The sequence below is a fragment of the Tasmannia lanceolata genome, unplaced genomic scaffold, assembly GCF_043159265.1.
Source record: "Tasmannia lanceolata isolate RefF3 unplaced genomic scaffold, GAP_Taslan_0.1 ptg000015l, whole genome shotgun sequence".
Taxonomy (NCBI): Eukaryota; Viridiplantae; Streptophyta; class Magnoliopsida; order Canellales; family Winteraceae; genus Tasmannia; species Tasmannia lanceolata.
The window spans coordinates 15,367,812-15,386,410 of NW_027518692.1; the positions used below are offsets into that span (position 1 = coordinate 15,367,812).

The following is an 18,599-nucleotide window of genomic DNA, read 5'->3' on the forward strand; positions in this document are numbered from 1 at the left end:
GCTTCTTAAAGTTATACACTTGATGATATGAATTTAGAAATTTTTAGTGTGAAGATTTGTTTTTTTTTCTACAATATTTAAAAAATTAGTCACTATCCTACCCTAAAAAAATGAAAACCCGACCCGACCCAACCCGAGAAACTATCTTGGGTAGGGTAGGGTTAGGGGCGGAGCTACATGTAGCATAAAGGGGGCAGCTGCCCATGTTGAGTTTGGCCAAACTCCTTAATAGGCCCAACTCAATTGGGCCCAGCGCCTTTAAAATTTGAAGTCTGCCCCCTTATGCATAAATCCTAGCTCCGCCACTGGTAGAAACAGTGAGGAAAGACTTGATAGCTAGGAGCATAACAGAGAACATGACCATGGATATGATAGAATGGAAGAAAATGATCCATGTAGAAGAACCTAACTAGAACTAGGATTAGAGCCTGATAGATTCCTTTTACCTTATTTATGAATTTTTTCTAAGGATTCATTTAGCCGACCCCAACTAGTCTGGGACAAAGGCTTTGTTGAGTTGAGTTGAGTTGAGTTGAGTTGAGTTGAGTTTAGTTGAGTTGAGTTGAGTTGAGTTGAGCGGGTTTGGTATTTTCGTAATTTTCGAGAAAACGAGGGTAATCAATCGAATGCCATACCAAACGAGGGTAAATAAAAATGAATGAATGGCGTTATATCTCAGTAGAAGTGTTGGTCTCTCTCCCTTCTCTAAAGCAGCCATGGAAGGAGGGAAAACCAACAAGAACTCTCCTTCTATTTCTCTGCAACAATTTGTTTCTATCATGGCTCCTCTAATCGACATGGAAAAGGTCATATATACCCTTCTCTGTCCCTCTCTATAATGATGTGTTATTTCTCATTTCCTCTTCATTAATCGATACCCGCACACGAAATTCATTAATTTCTATCATTCCATCATTTTCTAGCGCTCATTTATAATGGGTCTTCTTCTTCAAAAAAGTTTTAATTTTAAGCATTTATGTGGAATTTCTTTGTTATTGATTAACAGTCTAAATCATGAAAATCAAGGATGTATGTTGATTGATCCTAGTGAATTTCTCTGCTGGTAATATTGGAATGATATCCCTTGGATCCAAGATCTAAGAATTAATTGTTACATGGGCACTTGTCATTTTTACCGATATATGATTGATTGTTCTACGGTTAAACTTTGAAGTTGATCAGTGCTGTGAACATGTTTGTATTTTCAAAACTTACTTTCCTTCCTCTTTTCATTTACACCATGATTTGTTTTAAATCAACTTTCGTCTTTGAAAGAAGAAAAGCTCTTCAGATTTTTCTAAATCACTATGATTGAGAACCAAAATCTATTTCTAGTCGCATGAGTAGCACAGGACACTTTGATATATGTCACAAAAGACTTGGACACACCAGTCATGTTTTTCTTTTGGACGGCTTACTATCACTTCTTTATAGCCTTACATGTGATTTACATTTTTTTAAATATGTTTGTCCTTTACATTTTAAATGTTTTCATACATTTCAATTGAAATGGTTTGATATTAAAGAAAGAGAGCTGTTCAGCCCTTTACATGTAATTTCCCAAGTTCTTATATAAGATTTGCTGCTCTCTCTTGTTTGACACACTAAAAGCACGAACTCCTCTCTCTCTCTCTCTCTCTCTCTCTCTCTCTCTCTCTCTTCATCACAACTTTTCTTTTCTTTTTTTTGAATGGTGAAATATATTAAAAAGACCAAGATGGTCAAAAAATACATACAGAGAAAAGGTAAAGCTAGACAAACAAAGAGAGAAAATAGATTGAATAGCTCAAGGAGGGAGGAAGTCATATTTTTCCAATGACTCAAGATGAACACTGCTCCTAGCATGCTTATCCGCCACACCATTGGCCGATCTTCTAATGTGACGAAAGGAAACACTAGCGGGGCCCATAATTTCCCTAAACTCATTAAAAAGATCCGCAAACCGCCAAGGGAATATATGAGAACCGGAGAACCATCAAATCACATATAAGGAGTCACCCTCCACCACCACTCGATTGAAGTCTTCTCCTATAAGCAATTTGACTCTGTGATGAACCGCTCAGACTTCCGCCTCATTAGAGTTAGTAGTGCCAATAGGATGCGCAAAGGCCCACTTCACCACCCCCTCTTCATCCCTAAGAACACCCCCAATGCTGACCGGACCTTGGTTTCCAAGGCTAGAGCCATTGAAAATAAGCTCGATACATCAACTCTTCTCTTCATCACAACTCTTTTCTATTCATCACTCTTTGGAATTTTTATGTCTAAATCTTGCTTAGGTGAGACCATTAATCTTTGGATCACAAGCGACTCTCCTCTTTCGGGATCTAAATTAAGATCCTCTTTATCTTCACAATCCTATGGTTTATGTATGTGTATGGGCATGTTTAGGGAGAAAAGGGTTCTTTATTAACTGCAGTCTAGATATGAAGAGGTCCTTCTGAAAATAATTACCCTATCTTCATGTTTAATGCTGATGTTTTTTGAATGGTAAGGATGATTTTATTACTAGACAGACGAGACCAAGAGGGTCCCACAACTATAAAATTACAATAAGCATAAACATAAAAGACAACACTAAGGATCCCTCAGGGAGGAAGATAATCATAGAGTTCCAGAATCTCCTTAGAGGCACCCTCTCTAGCTAATCTATCCGCCTCGCCATTTGTCAAGCGTCTAATGTGGGTGAAGGATAACGGCACCATCCCAATCCTGTCTTGAATTTCATAAAAAAAGGTGGCAAATTTCCAAGGAACCGGATGTAATCCTAGCCATCTGATCATATTTAGTGAGTCCCCTTCAATTACCACCTTGTTCGAATCTTCATTCTCAAGCAACCAGATGTTTAATGCTGATGTTACTGTGCTAGTTCTACATAATGCTGTTATTCTGGAGTATGTTGTACAGCTGTCAACAGTTGGCGTAGTTAGTGGCTGATAATGTTTTTTTCCCTGTTAGCAGGAAGCTGAAATTGCAGCCTCTATAAATTCAGGCTCATCAAGGAATATAGATGTGGCTCAGAAGAAAGGCTCTACCATTTGTAATTTGAAATGCACAGATTCTCAGGTCTGGGTGCATGTTTAATTGACTTGATCTTTAGAGCATCTCTCTCTAAAAATGAATTTCCTGCCTGTCTCTATATGCTAATTTGGCTCTAACTCTAGACAGGACTGATGGGGAAAGCTCTTCTTGAGTTGCAATCTACTAAGGGAGATGTTCTTCCCACTCATAAGGTGAAGATGCTAATGAGTAAATAGATCTAAATTTCGTTTATCCTAAATATCTTCTTACTCATGATTAAAGGACATGTTCTAATTCAGTGTTTATGCATCATGTTCTAATTATGAACCATACTTAATGAAACTTGGTTTCTAGAAAAATCACTTTATTTTTTCCAGAAATGTACTAAATGATGTTTTTCTCCGTGAAACTTCATAAATTTCAATGCTTTGAAAACAATAAAAAAGAATCCCATGTACTACATTTATTTATACCATTCAAAATAAAATAAAAAATAAAAATGTACTACATTTATTTATTTATTTTTATTTTCTAATAAAATCTTAAAAAAAAATGCGGAAGTTGAAGAGTTTCTCTCCTGTTAGGATTTCTTCTGTCCTTTCCTGTTTCCCCATTTTTTTCTCTTTCTCCTTTTCCCTATTGAATCCAGTCGAGCTCTTTCTATTGATGAAATGCATCAAGATTGAGGTATCTTTGTTGAGCTATGAAGCCTAGCATTGGATGCACAGGTGAGATGGAGGCATCAATGTTGAGGAGAAGAGCATCTGCATAAATTGATGGTTCAAATCGGCAGAGCACAAAGTGAAGAAATGATGAGGGCCATGACGCTTTCTAGCCCTCAACAGTTGAATCTCCTTGCTCCCCCTTTTTCCTTGCTCAAGTTTTACAGTAGGGTGCAATTCATGCCTGATCAAGATTGGATGAGTTTTGCTTGTTGCAAAACCCCTCTTTCAAGCATAGCTAACCTTACACCTACACCCAAGCAAGATGCACAAGAGACGAAGGAAACCATAAGAAAAACGAAAAATAAAATGAGAGAAAGAGTGACAATAGATCGAAAAGGAAGTGAGTCATTTGATGAGCTCCACTTAAAGAATGCATTTCATCACATGAGCCGCTGGGCTACAAAAAAAGCTTAAATGTCCTCTCTAATTCAGAGGTATCAATATGAAATATTGTTAGATTATGTGCATTTGTGTTTGTTGGGGTTTTAATATTTTCTTATATGCTTAGTCTTATACTTAGTCTTATATATTTGTGTATTTACATTTTGTATACTGTCTTATATTTAGCAGGACCATAGTAATAAACCCATACTTGGTGCCACTTGATTTTTGCTCTTCTAGATTTTTAGGCATTTTTTGATTTAAATTTTTGGACTTAAGTTGTGCCAAACCGGTATTTTTGGGTTCCCGTTTTTTTCCTCTCATGTTTGCTAACTATTTGCTGCCCAATTACGGTTTTCGGATCTACAAGGGTCTAAAACTCTGTCAAACTTGTGACTTTAGGGTAAGAGAACTGATTATTTTTTTTTTTGATGACATAGGGTATCCTCACCCTATTTTAGGGCGGACTAATCCCTATGACATAGAGAACTGATTTTGTACCCAATAAAACTTTCTGTATTAGATCCTACTGGATTCTTTTATGATGTGGTCACTATTGAAGCAGATGGTTTTGCATAAGAAATGGCAATTAAAGGGATGATAATTAAGGTGGAGCTTGGAAAGGCATTGAAACATCGGAGTGGAACTTGTGTTGTCGATTCATTGAGAATGATTGTGCAAAATCCTTTTGTACCACTTTTGCTTAAGGGAAATATTATGAATGGAATCGGATGGGTTAAGGATGGTGTTCTTCTGCCATGGTTGTTTGTTCCTAAATACTTAGAATCAGACCAAAAAATGCATCCCTTGGCCAGAAAATTATCTATAGCAGAAAGGACTGGTACACCGGCAGTTATATTGGCAAACTATTAAAAGACCTATATACTATCAGTCACAGTGACGGTGTTTCCTAGGCCCCTCTTTTAGCTTGCTGAGTTCCATGGTACTAGCAATGATGATCCTAGAAAGGCAGAAGATGGCAGATATTTACTGACAATGAGGCCCCCGCTCTCCCCCTATGTGGTGTCGGCTGTGCATAGTTCACAGCTGCTCGAGTAAATTTCAAAAGCACCACTTCGGATCAAAGGAGATTTTATAAGCTAAATAAGACTGGTTAAGGATTGTCATCTGCTGCCAATGGCTGGCTTTCCACCAGTTCTAAGAAACAGACAAAGCAATGTCTTCGCCTTTGACCAGAAAAATATTCAGATCTACAGTAGAGCAACCAACTTGGTTGATAAGTTAGCGATTATGGTGTTTTATGCATGTATTGCCAACTACTTGGCAAATGCCTTCCAATCTTGTAATAATGTGGGGACATATGCCATTCTATTTTGGGCTTATTCTAGACCAGTGGCTTCATAATAGGTTTTGCGATTGGTAACGTTTTTTCCACTCGATCAAAATTCAAACATAAGAATTGGTGGATTTTCTTCTTGAAGATTGCTTGGGATGATTGGATTTGGTCTTAAAGTGTCGTCATTTGTGTCTCTTTTGAAAGTTTATAATTTGTTTTTTTCTGGCTCTTACTGGGATCTGCTATCTATTGTTATTTTCCTTGTTTTCAGAGTTTGCTAATTTGATTTTTACCTGGTTGTGGATGTGCTGTCATTGGGGGGCCATCCTTTTTTTTCCTGCTTTAGTTTCTTCCTTTTCTTTTGAGATAGGTTACTTGTCAATATCTTGTTTGCAGTTTGGGCCACATGATGTAGTTGTTTTGAAACCTAACAAGGCTGAGCTAGGGTCTGCTTCCCTCGGACAAGGTGTAGTATATCGTCTAAAGGTAATTCCATTCACTAAAAAATCTTGAATAATTGCGTTCATAGCTTGCCATTTTCTTTAGACGTGGTAGAATTTTGTATTTTCAACTAATGACTATAACTTGTTGATAATATTGGACAGGACTCTTCTATTATAGTTGCTTTTGATGATATTCCTGAAGATGGTTTAAACAGCCCTCTACGTCTTGAGAAGGTTGCAAATGAGGTATATTTCATTGTCACCTGCTTACACTTGCTAGCTCAGTTTTCTATATTTAGATTTTTTTTTCTTTTTTCATTTTGGCTGGTAAATAGATATCACAAAGAGAGTATCATTTTGTTACTATTCCGGATGCTTTAACGTGATGCTGGAAACCTTTAAATGTCTGAAACCATGGTATTTTGGCTTGTAACTCATCTCTATTCATTATTTTTGATCTGCATGCCCATAGTAAATTAGTACTTTATCATTTATACTCATCAGCAACATATTGGGGTTGCTTTGTTGCAGGATAGGCTGTCCTTGACAGGATCTATTCCCGGATATAAATTTATGCACCATTTGTTGCACAGCTAACCAGGAGTTCATATATCAGTAGCCCAACCATATCTTGGAATAATGAAAATAAGTGCAATTCGAGCTGAAAGCTGGAATTCGGTATCTTAGTTTTATAACGATATGTGATATTCTGGGAAAACTACCATGTCCCAGCTTTTGTACCAAGCTTGAATAGGCTGGAAATATTTTGCTAGGCATTTGCATCCAGCTTCAATGGGCAGCAAAGATTTTGCTAGACATTGCATAGCCCATCTACCTCCTCTTTTCTTCCTCTCTATCCTTTGTTTCGGCAATGTTTTTGAGAAGCCAAGGAGTTTTTCTTTTGCTGAGTTTCATATGTTTCTCTTTAATTTTCCAAAACAGTTGTGGAATTTCATTGTGATGCCCATCCCCCTCCTTTTCTCTTCTTCTCTTTCGTTTCGTTTCCTTAACTTTTTTGAGAAACCAAGGCATTTCTCTTTATTGGAACTTCAGTTGTTTCTCTCTAATTTTCTCAAACACTTACAAATTAAGGTTTCACCATTTTTTTTCAGTTGAAACTTACCCTGCTGATAATTGTGGAAGAAGAAGGAAGAAGGAAAGGAAGAAAGAAAAGAAGAGAGGACAGAAAATTTAAATCTAACACGACCATGGATGCTGCTTCTTTTTTGACATTTCATTGTATCATAGACACGATAATGACTAAAATGCTCCTACATGCCTACAATCCACCCTTTCTCTAATAAAATGCCAATCCAATTCAATTTGTTTTGTTCTATCATGCTGTACTAGATTATGAGCTATACTTATATCAGCCTTATTGTCAAAAGGAAAACATTTTGAAAACGGGGTTCCGTGTTGAAAATAAAAATGGGATGAACATGGCCGTTGATTTGTCCTTTTTAAAGGTGTATTTATTGCTTTTATGGGGATTTCAACTCCATTTCTTTGTCCTTTAGTGGATGTGGCTCCGTTGATTGATGCCCCTTTTTTCCCCAAAATGGATTCCCGTTTTCCTAGCAGTGCTCTTGTCAAAATAAAACTTCATGGGATTGCCTACTTGTATCCCCAGCTCAAATAAAAATAAAATTTAATCAAAGGGTTTTTGCAACTCCATCAGCCATAAGCCTTGTATTCTTCTTCGATACTTGATCCAGAGACCACAGACTTTTCTTATTTCTCAATATAATTAGAACAAAGGTACAACCGTACAATTTCCTCTAGGGGACCTACGATCATGCACAAATCTTGCCTAGTTTTCATCAATCTATGTCACAAATATCTCCGATATTTTCAAAATATAGCGATTTTATCGCGATATTTTGATAAAACGACAAAATCCCGAAATAATCTCGTGAATTTAAAAAATATAGAGATATGTTCATTTATTGTGATGATATCACAATATTTTTACGATATATATTTTTTATACCTTTTTTTTTTCTCCTTCATTTATATATTTTTAAATAATTTTATCTTTATCGTTTTTTCCCAATATAAACCCGAAAAAATAATAATATATCCCGAGATTTTTCCCTTACCAAGAAATTCCCGAGTGATATTTGTGACAGAGATCAGTACATGCTTCGACCTGAAGAATAAGATATGCATGGTTAGAAAACAGAAAGCCTCTCCCAAGAGAGGACTTAAGGTACCTCAATATTCTCTCTACAGCCTCAAGAGGAGTTGACCTTGGTGCAACCGTGCAAGCATATATTGAGTATCCATGCTCACCATATAATCTTTATCTCGTCTGGTTAGTAATAAATATAACAGAAAACCAACTAGTCTCTGGGATGGTCACATATTAGGAAGAAGATCGCCATCATTTTCACCGAACTTGTGGTTATGGCCGATTGGAGTCATTGCTGGACAAGAACCCACCTGACATCCCAATTTCTTTCAGCAAATGTAGGGCATACTTTCTATGGGAGCTGATTATTCCCGGTTTTTACTGTGCTACTTCAATCACCTGGAAATATTTTAACCAACCCATCTCTAATTTCAAATTCAGCAGCTGAAAAACCTTTCAACTGATAAATTTCTGTAGGCTATTTACTTTTCACAATATTGTCATACCTGTATACTATGACTGCAATGATAAACTTTACTAAATAGTTCACCAACCTTGCTTTGTATCTATCAACTGATCCATTGGCCTTGTGCTTCACATTAAACACCCATTTACAACCTATTGCCTCTTTCCCTTCATGTAGATCTACAATTTCCAAGGTCTGATTTTTTTTAGCACCGCCTTCATCTCTTCCCACACCGCCTCCTTTCACTTTGGTTGGGAGATATCTTCTTCAATATTACAATGAATAAGCATAAATAAAATAGAAGAGAGGCTTGATATGTTGGAGACAAAGATTCATACTTTACAAAATTAGAAATGGGATGCAGCATACAATGATGATTTCCTTTGCATAAAGCAATCAAAAGTTCATAACTATGGTTCAATATATCGATACCAATTAGCAAATCGGCCGAAGGCCAAAAGATACATATCCCTCATGTTGATGACATGTATTAGCCATATCAACGTGAATCAGCTGATGGTACCGAGAATCTAAAAGCAGAAATAGCTAAAACAAAGCTGATCTCCTTCAAAGCTGAGTCTAAAATCCCCTTTCCCATTAGGTGCTGGACTCCGCTAAATAGGCCTTCTGATGCAGGCTAGGGAGAGAAGAATAAGAGAAAAGAGGGAGAAGAATAGAATAAGAAGAATGAGAAGAAGAGGAGGAATAATAGAGGAGAGCTGGAAGCAGGAGAAATCTCATTAACTCAATTAAATCATCAAAAAGTGAATGTAAAGTCTACAACTGGCCTCTATATGGGCATCAACAATAATAAAAAAGATTAACATGTCCCTAAAATTGATAAAAGACCAAAATAACCCTAATAAAATAAAAAATTCCCAAAATGTCCCTACGAAGTACAAATAATCCCCAAAATGTCCCTATGAACAACAAATAATCCCCAAATTGTCCCTACGAACAATAAAAAGATCCCTATGGGGCCCTCTAAGTGCGGCCCCGCCTAGAATAAACCCATAAGGGACGTCTACGATCCCCGTCACCTTCACCTTGGCAACTGCAGTGTAAGTACTTTGAAGAGGTTATGGTTTAAGCTAGGTGCTCAAATATACTCAAGTTTGGTGTAGCCTTGTCTAAAAGGTTTTTGATCCATGCTAGATAATGATAGAAAACAGTGGACCATCAAATGAGTTGTCATATTAATTAGTTGTTCTTACATGCCTTGGCTGATATTTGAGCCTTGGATGTGTTATGAACTTCTTGCTCTGGTTGAAAATAGAGATCAAGATTTGTGATAAGCTGTAGGTCCATAACACTCCTGCATGCCAACAATTAATTATGCATAGCGACACCTTCTGGTTTCAGATTGGAGCTATTCATATTGAGGAGCGTTTCATCCTCTAAAAATCGGCTTAACATAAGCCAATGAGATGTCATTATGAAATGCAATTAAAATTGACTGAGATTTCAGTGTGACATTATTTATCTTGACTTTTGTAATCCATCGTCCTCAATTCTTTGTGTAGGTAACATATCGTAGGATGAAGGATGCTTTAATACAACTTAGCAAGGGTGTTCAAAAAGGACCTGCTTCAGATCTGATTCCCGTATTATTTGGAGAGAAATTACCTGCAGTATCAAAGAAAGCACTGCCATTTACCCCATTTAACCGGAACCTTGATCATTCACAGGTGTTTGTTCCTCCCATTGTGGCCTTATTGTTGCATGAATTGGATTGATAAAGGTGGAATGTAGGGCGATTTGTTCCCCTGACATTCAACAATTGCAATTAAAATTCTTTTGAATAGCTTTCTTGGTGAAATGTCTAAGCAAGTACTATTTATAAACGTTCGGATCATATATTTGTTTAAAAACATTTTGAAGTTCCTTATTATATTAAGTGGGTGTATCTATATATGATTGTTTTTGGTTCCATTAATATGAATGTGGTTTCGTGTAGAAAGGTGCCATCTCAAAGGCTCTCTTATCCCGGGACATATTTTTGTTGCATGGGCCTCCGGGAACTGGAAAGACGACGACTGTGGTGGAGATTATCTTACAGGAAGTGAAACGTGGATCAAAGATTCTTGCCTGTGCTGCTTCTAATGTTGCTGTCGACAACATTGTCGAAAGACTGTTTCCTTACAGGTACTGTGGGCTTGCTATTATGGTGGAAACTTGTATTCCATGAATTATGGATTCTCTCCATTTAAGAAATATTTTCTGTGACATAAATGGGGCTCTAAATTTTGTCTTATGTGTCTTTTGTTACACCATATACATGTTTTTTATATCATCAAAAGGGTTCTTTCCATAAAAAAGGAAACTTCTCCCAGGCATTTTGGGGCACTTTTTACTTTGGCTTTCATTTCTTATGATCTTGTCACACTTGTGGCATAATGTGACAGTCATACATTAATTCTGTCTTTGCTTTGGACTAAAAGTTTCTTTGCTTTTCATTTTTCTTCTCTTATTCATGTTTTTATTTATTTTTTATTTTTTGGAGCTATCTTTATTAACATCCTCTGCTGGTACAGCCTGAGTCTGTTTCATCTTCTCTTCATTGTCTTCCTCCGGAAAAACCATCTTTGCTCTGCACTCCCTCAAGTAGTTACCTTGATGCTCATGCACACTTGGTTTCAATTTTTTTTTCCAAATTCCTTCTTTTTCTTATGTATGCCTTCTGACGTGGTCGGTTTGATCTACAAGAGAGAATCCACAGGATTTTGGGTTTCCTTCGAACATCTCAAACTCAAGATCCTCATTCTCCCATTAGACTTCTCATAAACCATAGCATTAACTAGCTCAGGGAGTGCATTTTCTTTTGGTACCTTAGTAGGAGTTGCAGTGCACTTCTTCCAATTGGGATAACTATAGGCCATAAATGATAAACAATTGATAAATCAGGCATTGTTCAAACCGAGGGCTAATGATGAGGGACAATACCTAATTTAGGGAAAATCCTACACTCCTAATGGGATTAAGACTTTAGGACAGTTTAGGGCTTACGTGGAAAACTAAAAGAACACTTAACAACTAACCTAGGGCTGAATTAACGCCTAATTAATCATGGGCAGCGACAATATTGAGACTTAAATAGCATAAATAATTGTAAAGATCGTAATTAAGCATGAACTAAACCTTATACAAATCAATCGAAGCGATAAGGATTCGTTAGATGAATTGATAATAGAAAGATTAGTCCGAAACTAGGCCTACGCATACTCAACTCAACTAACTCAACTAAGCCTTTGTCCCAAACTAGTTGGGGTCAGCTAATGAATCCTTTAGAAAATTTTCATGAAACTAGGCCTACGCATGCAACCAATTAAAAGAAATAAAAGATAATGTAAGACTTATCAATTAGATGTAACAAAAGCATGAGAAATTAATAATATTCAATGAAGAAAAACAAAAAAATGTCCAGCAGCAGGAATTGGGTCAAAACAATCCAAATTTAGGCCGTAGGGATATTTTGGTAATTTCTGCAAATCTGGAAATTGAAGGAAACTGTTGTCCAGATCTTAGGTAAGGGTTTGGGTAGGTAAAAGAAAGATAATTCTAGAGTTTAGGTTCTGATTTGATGGTAGGTTTAGGCTATGGATCTTTAAAAAGGGTTTCTAAGCTTGAAAAGGGTAAGAACTTGCAATAGGGTTCAAAAAGGTTTGAAAGTTGAGATTCTTGTGAGTTTTAGGTGAGGTTTAATAACTAAAATAATCCCTCAAAATCTCAAAACAAGATCTTGAAGAACAAGGGAGATCTATGGATTTTGGGTTTTTCTAGTTTTAGGGTTCAAGAATAAAGAAAATAGAAAATCTGATTTACTAACCTTGTTTGTGCTGATTTGATTGAAGAAATAGAAGAGAATAGATGAGATGAGAGCAGATGGTTCCAAACCACAAGAAGAAGAGAGAAGAAGAAAACCCAAATTTCTAGCTTCAAGCAAAACGTCAATTCTATTTAATATTCAAAAGTCCCTTACATTGCTTTCATAAGATGTATTTATAAGAAAAGAAACCCTAGAAGATAACTTAAAACCTAAGCAACTAATCTCAACCATTCATCTAATTCAATGTAAACTAGATAAAGTTAAAACTTACCTAAAATAGTAATCCCGTTATAGACCTATACCACTTTCTAAAACACCTATAACTTGCTCAAATCACATCCAAATCATGCGATCTTGGGCTCATGAGATAGGTAATTGAAAAACCTTTCTAATAATACCAAAAAACACACCAAACGGATGAGATTTGATACCTAAAAAGTAGGCTACAAATAAAATGACGAAAATAGAAAATAAATAATAAAAAAGACACCCATGTTTGTAGCCCATGCTAGAGTCTCCACCATTAGTCTCGTCCATGTCTGCACTTGTAAACCTTGAATCCACGCCTATTGTTGATGTCCCCATTAGCTAACCTTAGAAGAAGGAAGAGCTGTAACAGAGGAAGGACGGGTAGTGTTCTATCTTGTTCGTGAAGATGAAAAACCCTAGAGAACCCCAAGGAATGCTGGTTTGTAGATGTTATCCTTTTAATCAATTTCCTTGCTTGAGTGGAGTTCATTTGGACGTACGTACTCTTTCATCACATGGGTTGAACCATCTTTGCTTAGGGAATACTTGTTTGTAGATGTTTTTCTTTTAATCAATTTGCTTGCTTGAGTCAAGTTCAATTGAACCTACTTAATGCAGGATGAATTTGTTGATATTATTTGAATTTTTCTTTATTCAGTTTTTGTCAAACAGGAAGTGTATGTTTGTATTACTTACATGCATTGGCTATTCCTTCATCTAGGGTAAAGCTGGTAAGGTTGGGGCATCCTGCACGCCTTCTTCCTCAAGTATTGGAGAGCGCACTTGACGCGCAGGTATGAATATCTTCAGGAAGTAACAGAAAATATTTTCTTATTAGAGGGCCTTTTACTGGGAAGTGGGAGTTGATCATGATTTCTCTAATTGTAAGAGAGAATTTATTATTAATATTAGTTATTTGATTTTTATCCGATTTACTAACAATTGATATTTAAATCATGTGAAAAATCATTTTCTAACTTCACTGTTTGCCTTGAATCTTTAGTTTGATTAAGGGCAAGGTGAACTGATTAGATTTCGTATGCATTCATTTTTTTATCATACCTCATACCTGTTTAATTGTAGGTTTTTCTGCGATGAAAATTAGATATTTCTGTTTCCTCAGGTTATCTCCTTTCACATTTCTTGCTTTATCAAAACTAGAAGTTTTCGCTCCTCTGTTTTTGGCATAGCAAATTCCCTTGAGATGTTGGAATGCAGATTTATGATCACGAGATCAAGTATTTAGGCTTTGGTTTCAATATGCATTTTTGTTGCCACAAAAAGAAAATTATGCTAGTTTAGATGTAAGCCTTGTAAAATGACGTAAACGGATTCAAATTATGGAAATTTAAGATAAAATGCTAGAATAAACACAAATTATGTACGCATATGAGCCATATGACATCCCGTACCCATATGACTTGCTTTGTAACCATGTTTATGTGCTTGTGCTATATGTGTACCCATAGTCCCATACCAAGGCACTCCACTCACTCAGGAGATTTATCAATCGCTCCATAACCAGTGGAACTTTCAACACCAACACCACTCGAACTCTCACATCCATGATAAGTTCAAGTTCTGTTCCTATTTGCAGGCCATGTTCTATAATTTGTACTGGAGTGCCATGTCACTGTTCATATTCATTTCCTTAAGGGTCCGTTTGGATGCCGAGAAGATTTTGATTTGGATTTTCACATTTGCAGCCCATTTTGCGTTGCGATTTGGATCCGGATCAAATCCTTGGATTTCCAAATCAGCTACTGACAGTGAAAAAAATCGGATTTCCAAATATGCTATGGAAATAAGTAATTGGAAATCCACAGATCTGGCAGTTTCCTTCACCCTCTTTGCTCCTCAACCTCTTCCCTCCAGTAGGAAGTATTGCCTCCCCTCTCTATCTCCCTCAACATGAGCTGGCAGATCTATTCATTTTGTATTCAAAACTCAATTACAAATCCAAATACAAAATATGAGGTATCCAAACGGGCCCTAATGTTCATATTGATTTGCAAATTTGTGAAACTCCTATTGAACCTTCTTTGTGCATATGTCTGCCCTATTCGCACCAATTGTGGCCGACTTTTGCCACTGTTCTCTGCTTCTGGTCCTTCACAACATTTTGCATCCTTATGCTGGTAGACGATTCCATGCTTCCACTTTACTAGAAATAGTACCCCTCTTAAAGGCAAGGATTGAAATTTTGGTTTTGGTTTCAGCCTCAGCCGAAAACGAAATTTCAGGGGCAATTTCGGTTTCGGTGGAAATTTCAGTGAAAATCTTATAATTTCGGCGGAAATTTTTAAATTTCAGTTTCCGTTTTAAATTTCGGTCCTTCGAAATTTTGGTATTTCGGACGAAATTTAAAACCATGCTTAAAGGTGTGCACAAAATCTGACGCAAGAAATATGACCATATGTACAACTGGAATTTCATCCCTTGTTGTTCCATCTGTGATTAATCTGTCCTCTACCCCTCGTATGAGCAACCTTTATCAACTTCTCACCAATTGCATTTGTACAAATTAGGTAGGTCTTCCTGTTTATCTATTCATTGTTTTTTTACCAACACACAGATGCACTGGCCACCAATGTCTGTATCCCCAGTTTCTTCCATCTGTCGCGGTAATACCTTAAAAGAGGCTAGGCATTAATGCTCTCTAGAATCCATATAGGAATATTGAGGCCTTGGATCATGATGGCTGAGCTGGTATACCACCCTAAAGGTTGAAGTGTAGTATCTTGTAAGATGACCGACAAGGCGATCTCAGTTAGATGTGCCTGTTAAATGATTGGCAGCCTGGGTGCCCAATGGGCTGGGCTACCTGTTCATCAACACATAAACGGACTCTAAATAATTATAATATGATCTTTTCCCTTCAACAATGGCATATAGGTCTTGACATTCTACATAATGTCCAGTAGATTCTTTGAAACGTTAAACTCATCTCTGTTTGCTGTTCATGTTTTATTTTTTTCCCTTGTTTTTAAGTGCCTTGGATTGTGTATATTTATTGACATGATCATGGTTTTAATTTTTGGCCGAAATACCGAAATTTCGGATTTCGGTTTGGACCGACACCGAAATCACCTAAATCCAAAATTTTGGCAATTTCGGCCAAAATTTCGGGAAAATGTAATTTTTTAATTTTTTTTCTGAAATTTATTTATTTTCCATAATTCCAGCTGAAATTTTGGCACAAGTTTGAAAATTGTTAATTTACCGAATTTCAGCAGAAATTTCGGTTTTGGCTATGTCCAAAACTGAAACCGAAACCGAAATTTTAAACCTTGGACATGGTGTTCGCGTATTCATGATGCTGAATCAACACAATTAGATATTGTCTTGTGCCTTTTGAACAAGGGCAGCCAAAAATAGTCACCCTATGCTTGTTAGAGCTTTAGTCAATTTCTGAAGATTTACTGATGAGAACATGTTCCCTTCAGATCCCACAATGTTCTTCGTATTATAAAGACATTATTGTAAACTTTCTAAAGCAAGTGTGAATGATCTTGGTTGTCTATTATTTCAGTCTAGATGCGAGCTATTATCTTTCCTTTTCTCCCTTCCCTATATTCATATCCACTCTTGTGTTTGATTATGGCTGGGTCGAACAATTGATGATGTTTTTGTTCCGAATAATACTTTTCGTGCCTTGTTTTGACCTTCCATTATCATACTCCCTTCTTTACTGTTTTCTTGTTAGGTTCTGCGAGGGGATAATAGTGCCCTTGCAAATGATATTCGCAAGGAAATGAAGGTAAATTATATTAAGAATTCAATATGGATTTTTCATTTTTGATATTGATATTTGAAGTTTAGACTGGTCCGAGTGATTCTTTGATATTTAATCAATAAGACCATAAGTGCACGTTCAGTTCTTTAAACCTTTGTAATAGTTCTTCCATGTGATATCATTTTGTTATTATAATATTTCCAACTTGAGGTAATCCTCTAAACTTTATTTTAAACCTAAATATTCTGTTGCTACTTTCTGATCAACAATATAACAGTGTTCTGTATATTCCTTCTGGGCATAAAGTGGTGGAGAAATTACGTATATAATTTCGGTATTTCGGCTGAAATTTAAAACCAATCCTGGATACCATATATTTGGACAATGAGCAGCTATTTGTGTGTCTGCTCTACAACTTTGAGTTCCCTTCTCTTAATGATGTCTCAGATGGTTATGAAACAGAAAACCACAAACTTAGCTTAGAGTTTGGTTGAGGGTCCCAGTGAGTCGAATGAGTCAATGTACTGTTAAAATGTTAAATCTCATCCAACTTATTCATTGACCCAAGCAAATATTCTATTGGCTTGTTGAGGTTTAAAAGCTGCTTGAGTCAGTGATCTTCTTGTTGAATTTTGACCGATCAACTGGGTCGACTCACCCAAGTTCTAAGTCAATCAGACGAGCTTTTATACATTGATATGCACATTAGCTTCACTGTATTTAATGAATTAACACGTTCTTTGCTTTCTCCAGACCATCTGTGATGGCCGCCTTCCTAAGACTTCCCTCTCATTTTATGCTTTTCATTGGACATGGTCTTCATTTTTCTTTGGCAGATACTGAATGGGAAGCTTTTAAAAACGAAAGATAGAAATACAAAAAGGGACATCAGGAAGGAGCTTAAGACCCTTGCGAAGGAGGAGCGGAAAAGGCAGCAGCTGGCAGTTACAGACGTAATTAAGAATGCAGATGTGGTGTTGACAACACTGACTGGTGCAGTTTCTCGCAAACTGGAGGGTGTTACATTTGATTTGGTTATTATTGATGAAGCTGCTCAGGCGCTTGAGGTGGCATGTTGGATAGCTTTGTTGAAGGTGTGACTTTCTATTCTCTGTTACTGTTCATCTCTCTCTCTCTCTCTCTCTCTCTCTCTCTCTATATATATATATATATATATATATATATATATATATATATATATATATATATATATATATATAGGGGAAAGTGTTTTTGGTCAATCGACCAGATAAGCTATCTGGTCCATCGACCAGATTACACTTAAAAGGTTTAAGGTTTCCTTTCTGCTCTCGTGAGTTTTGCACATGCCTCTATGTTTCTTTTTTATGGTTTTTATTGCTTAAGAGGTTTTATTTGTATATTGGACATTTGGATAGCAAGATGGATTTATTGTTCAACTTTGAAATGCTTCCTACCATTTTTTTTGAATGGTAAAATTGATTCATTAGGTAACAGCGAGACCGAGAAGGTACCAAAGTACAAGGCAGACAATATGACAATATCAGAAATAAATAAAGATCAAATATTGCCCGTTAAGGTCGAAGAAAGTCAAAGAGTTTGAGAGACTCTCCAACAACCCCTTCTCTAGCTAATCTGTCCGCCTCCCCTTTGCCGTTCTTCTCACATGAATGAATGCTACTGATGCTGAGCCCAGTGTATCTTGACGTTCGTCAAAGAGAGCTGTGAATCTCCATGGGGCTTCACGAGAACAAGAAAGCCACCTAATCACATTGAAAGAATCCCCTTCAATCACTACCTTATTCAAGTCTACATTCTGAAGAAATTTGACCCCTTCGTGAATGGGCCGGACTTCTGCGTCATTAGCATCCGCTACCCCAATCGAGCCACTGAATGCCTAAATAACTCCCCTGTTTCATCCCTAAGCAGACCTCCAATACCCGAGGGGCCAGGATTACCAAAGCTGGAACTGTCGAAGTTCAACTTTAGGGTTCCAAGTGTCGGACGATTCCATTCTTGAATTCGCTCGGGTTCGATGCTAGAGCCCCAACAAATCACTCTCCAACCAGCTCTAAGGTCGAGACAAATCTGAAACTTTCTAAGGTTTTCACCCAAGATATAGTCAACGAAATCACCTTATTAAAGAGGAATTGGGCTTCTTTAGAGCAACCCTTAAATATTCTCGAATTCTGCTCCTTCCAAAGAACCCAAATAGTAGCCTAAAAGGAAACCTTCCAGAGAATTTTGCCTTTCTTCTTCCATGGCGCTAATTCCCAACATTCATGGAGCTCCAAGAACTTCGCTGAAATGCTCCCTACCATTGCCCAATACTTGCATTTTTTGCT

The 18,599-nt window shown here is 36.9% G+C and overlaps 1 protein-coding gene across 2 annotated transcripts in view; it reads left to right on the forward strand.

Annotated features, from left to right (window-relative positions):
• Nucleotides 1–667: 667 nt before the first annotated feature.
• LOC143893116 (DNA-binding protein) overlaps nucleotides 668–18,599 on the forward strand; it is a 32,640-nt gene continuing 14,708 nt past the window's right edge. The window contains exons 1-10 of one of the 2 annotated variants that reach the window (XM_077398084.1): nucleotides 668–806; nucleotides 2,962–3,066; nucleotides 3,169–3,233; nucleotides 5,821–5,910; nucleotides 6,030–6,113; nucleotides 9,988–10,152; nucleotides 10,422–10,609; nucleotides 13,261–13,333; nucleotides 16,246–16,299; nucleotides 17,112–17,369. In XM_077398084.1, the coding sequence (XP_077254199.1) occupies nucleotides 3,051–3,066; nucleotides 3,169–3,233; nucleotides 5,821–5,910; nucleotides 6,030–6,113; nucleotides 9,988–10,152; nucleotides 10,422–10,609; nucleotides 13,261–13,333; nucleotides 16,246–16,299; nucleotides 17,112–17,369 (993 nt within the window). In that variant the 5' untranslated portion in view covers nucleotides 668–806; nucleotides 2,962–3,050. Of the gene's footprint in view, nucleotides 807–2,961; nucleotides 3,067–3,164; nucleotides 3,234–5,820; nucleotides 5,911–6,029; nucleotides 6,114–9,987; nucleotides 10,153–10,421; nucleotides 10,610–13,260; nucleotides 13,334–16,245; nucleotides 16,300–17,111; nucleotides 17,370–18,599 lie in introns of both variants that reach the window. The other variant, XM_077398083.1, reaches the window with a different exon arrangement.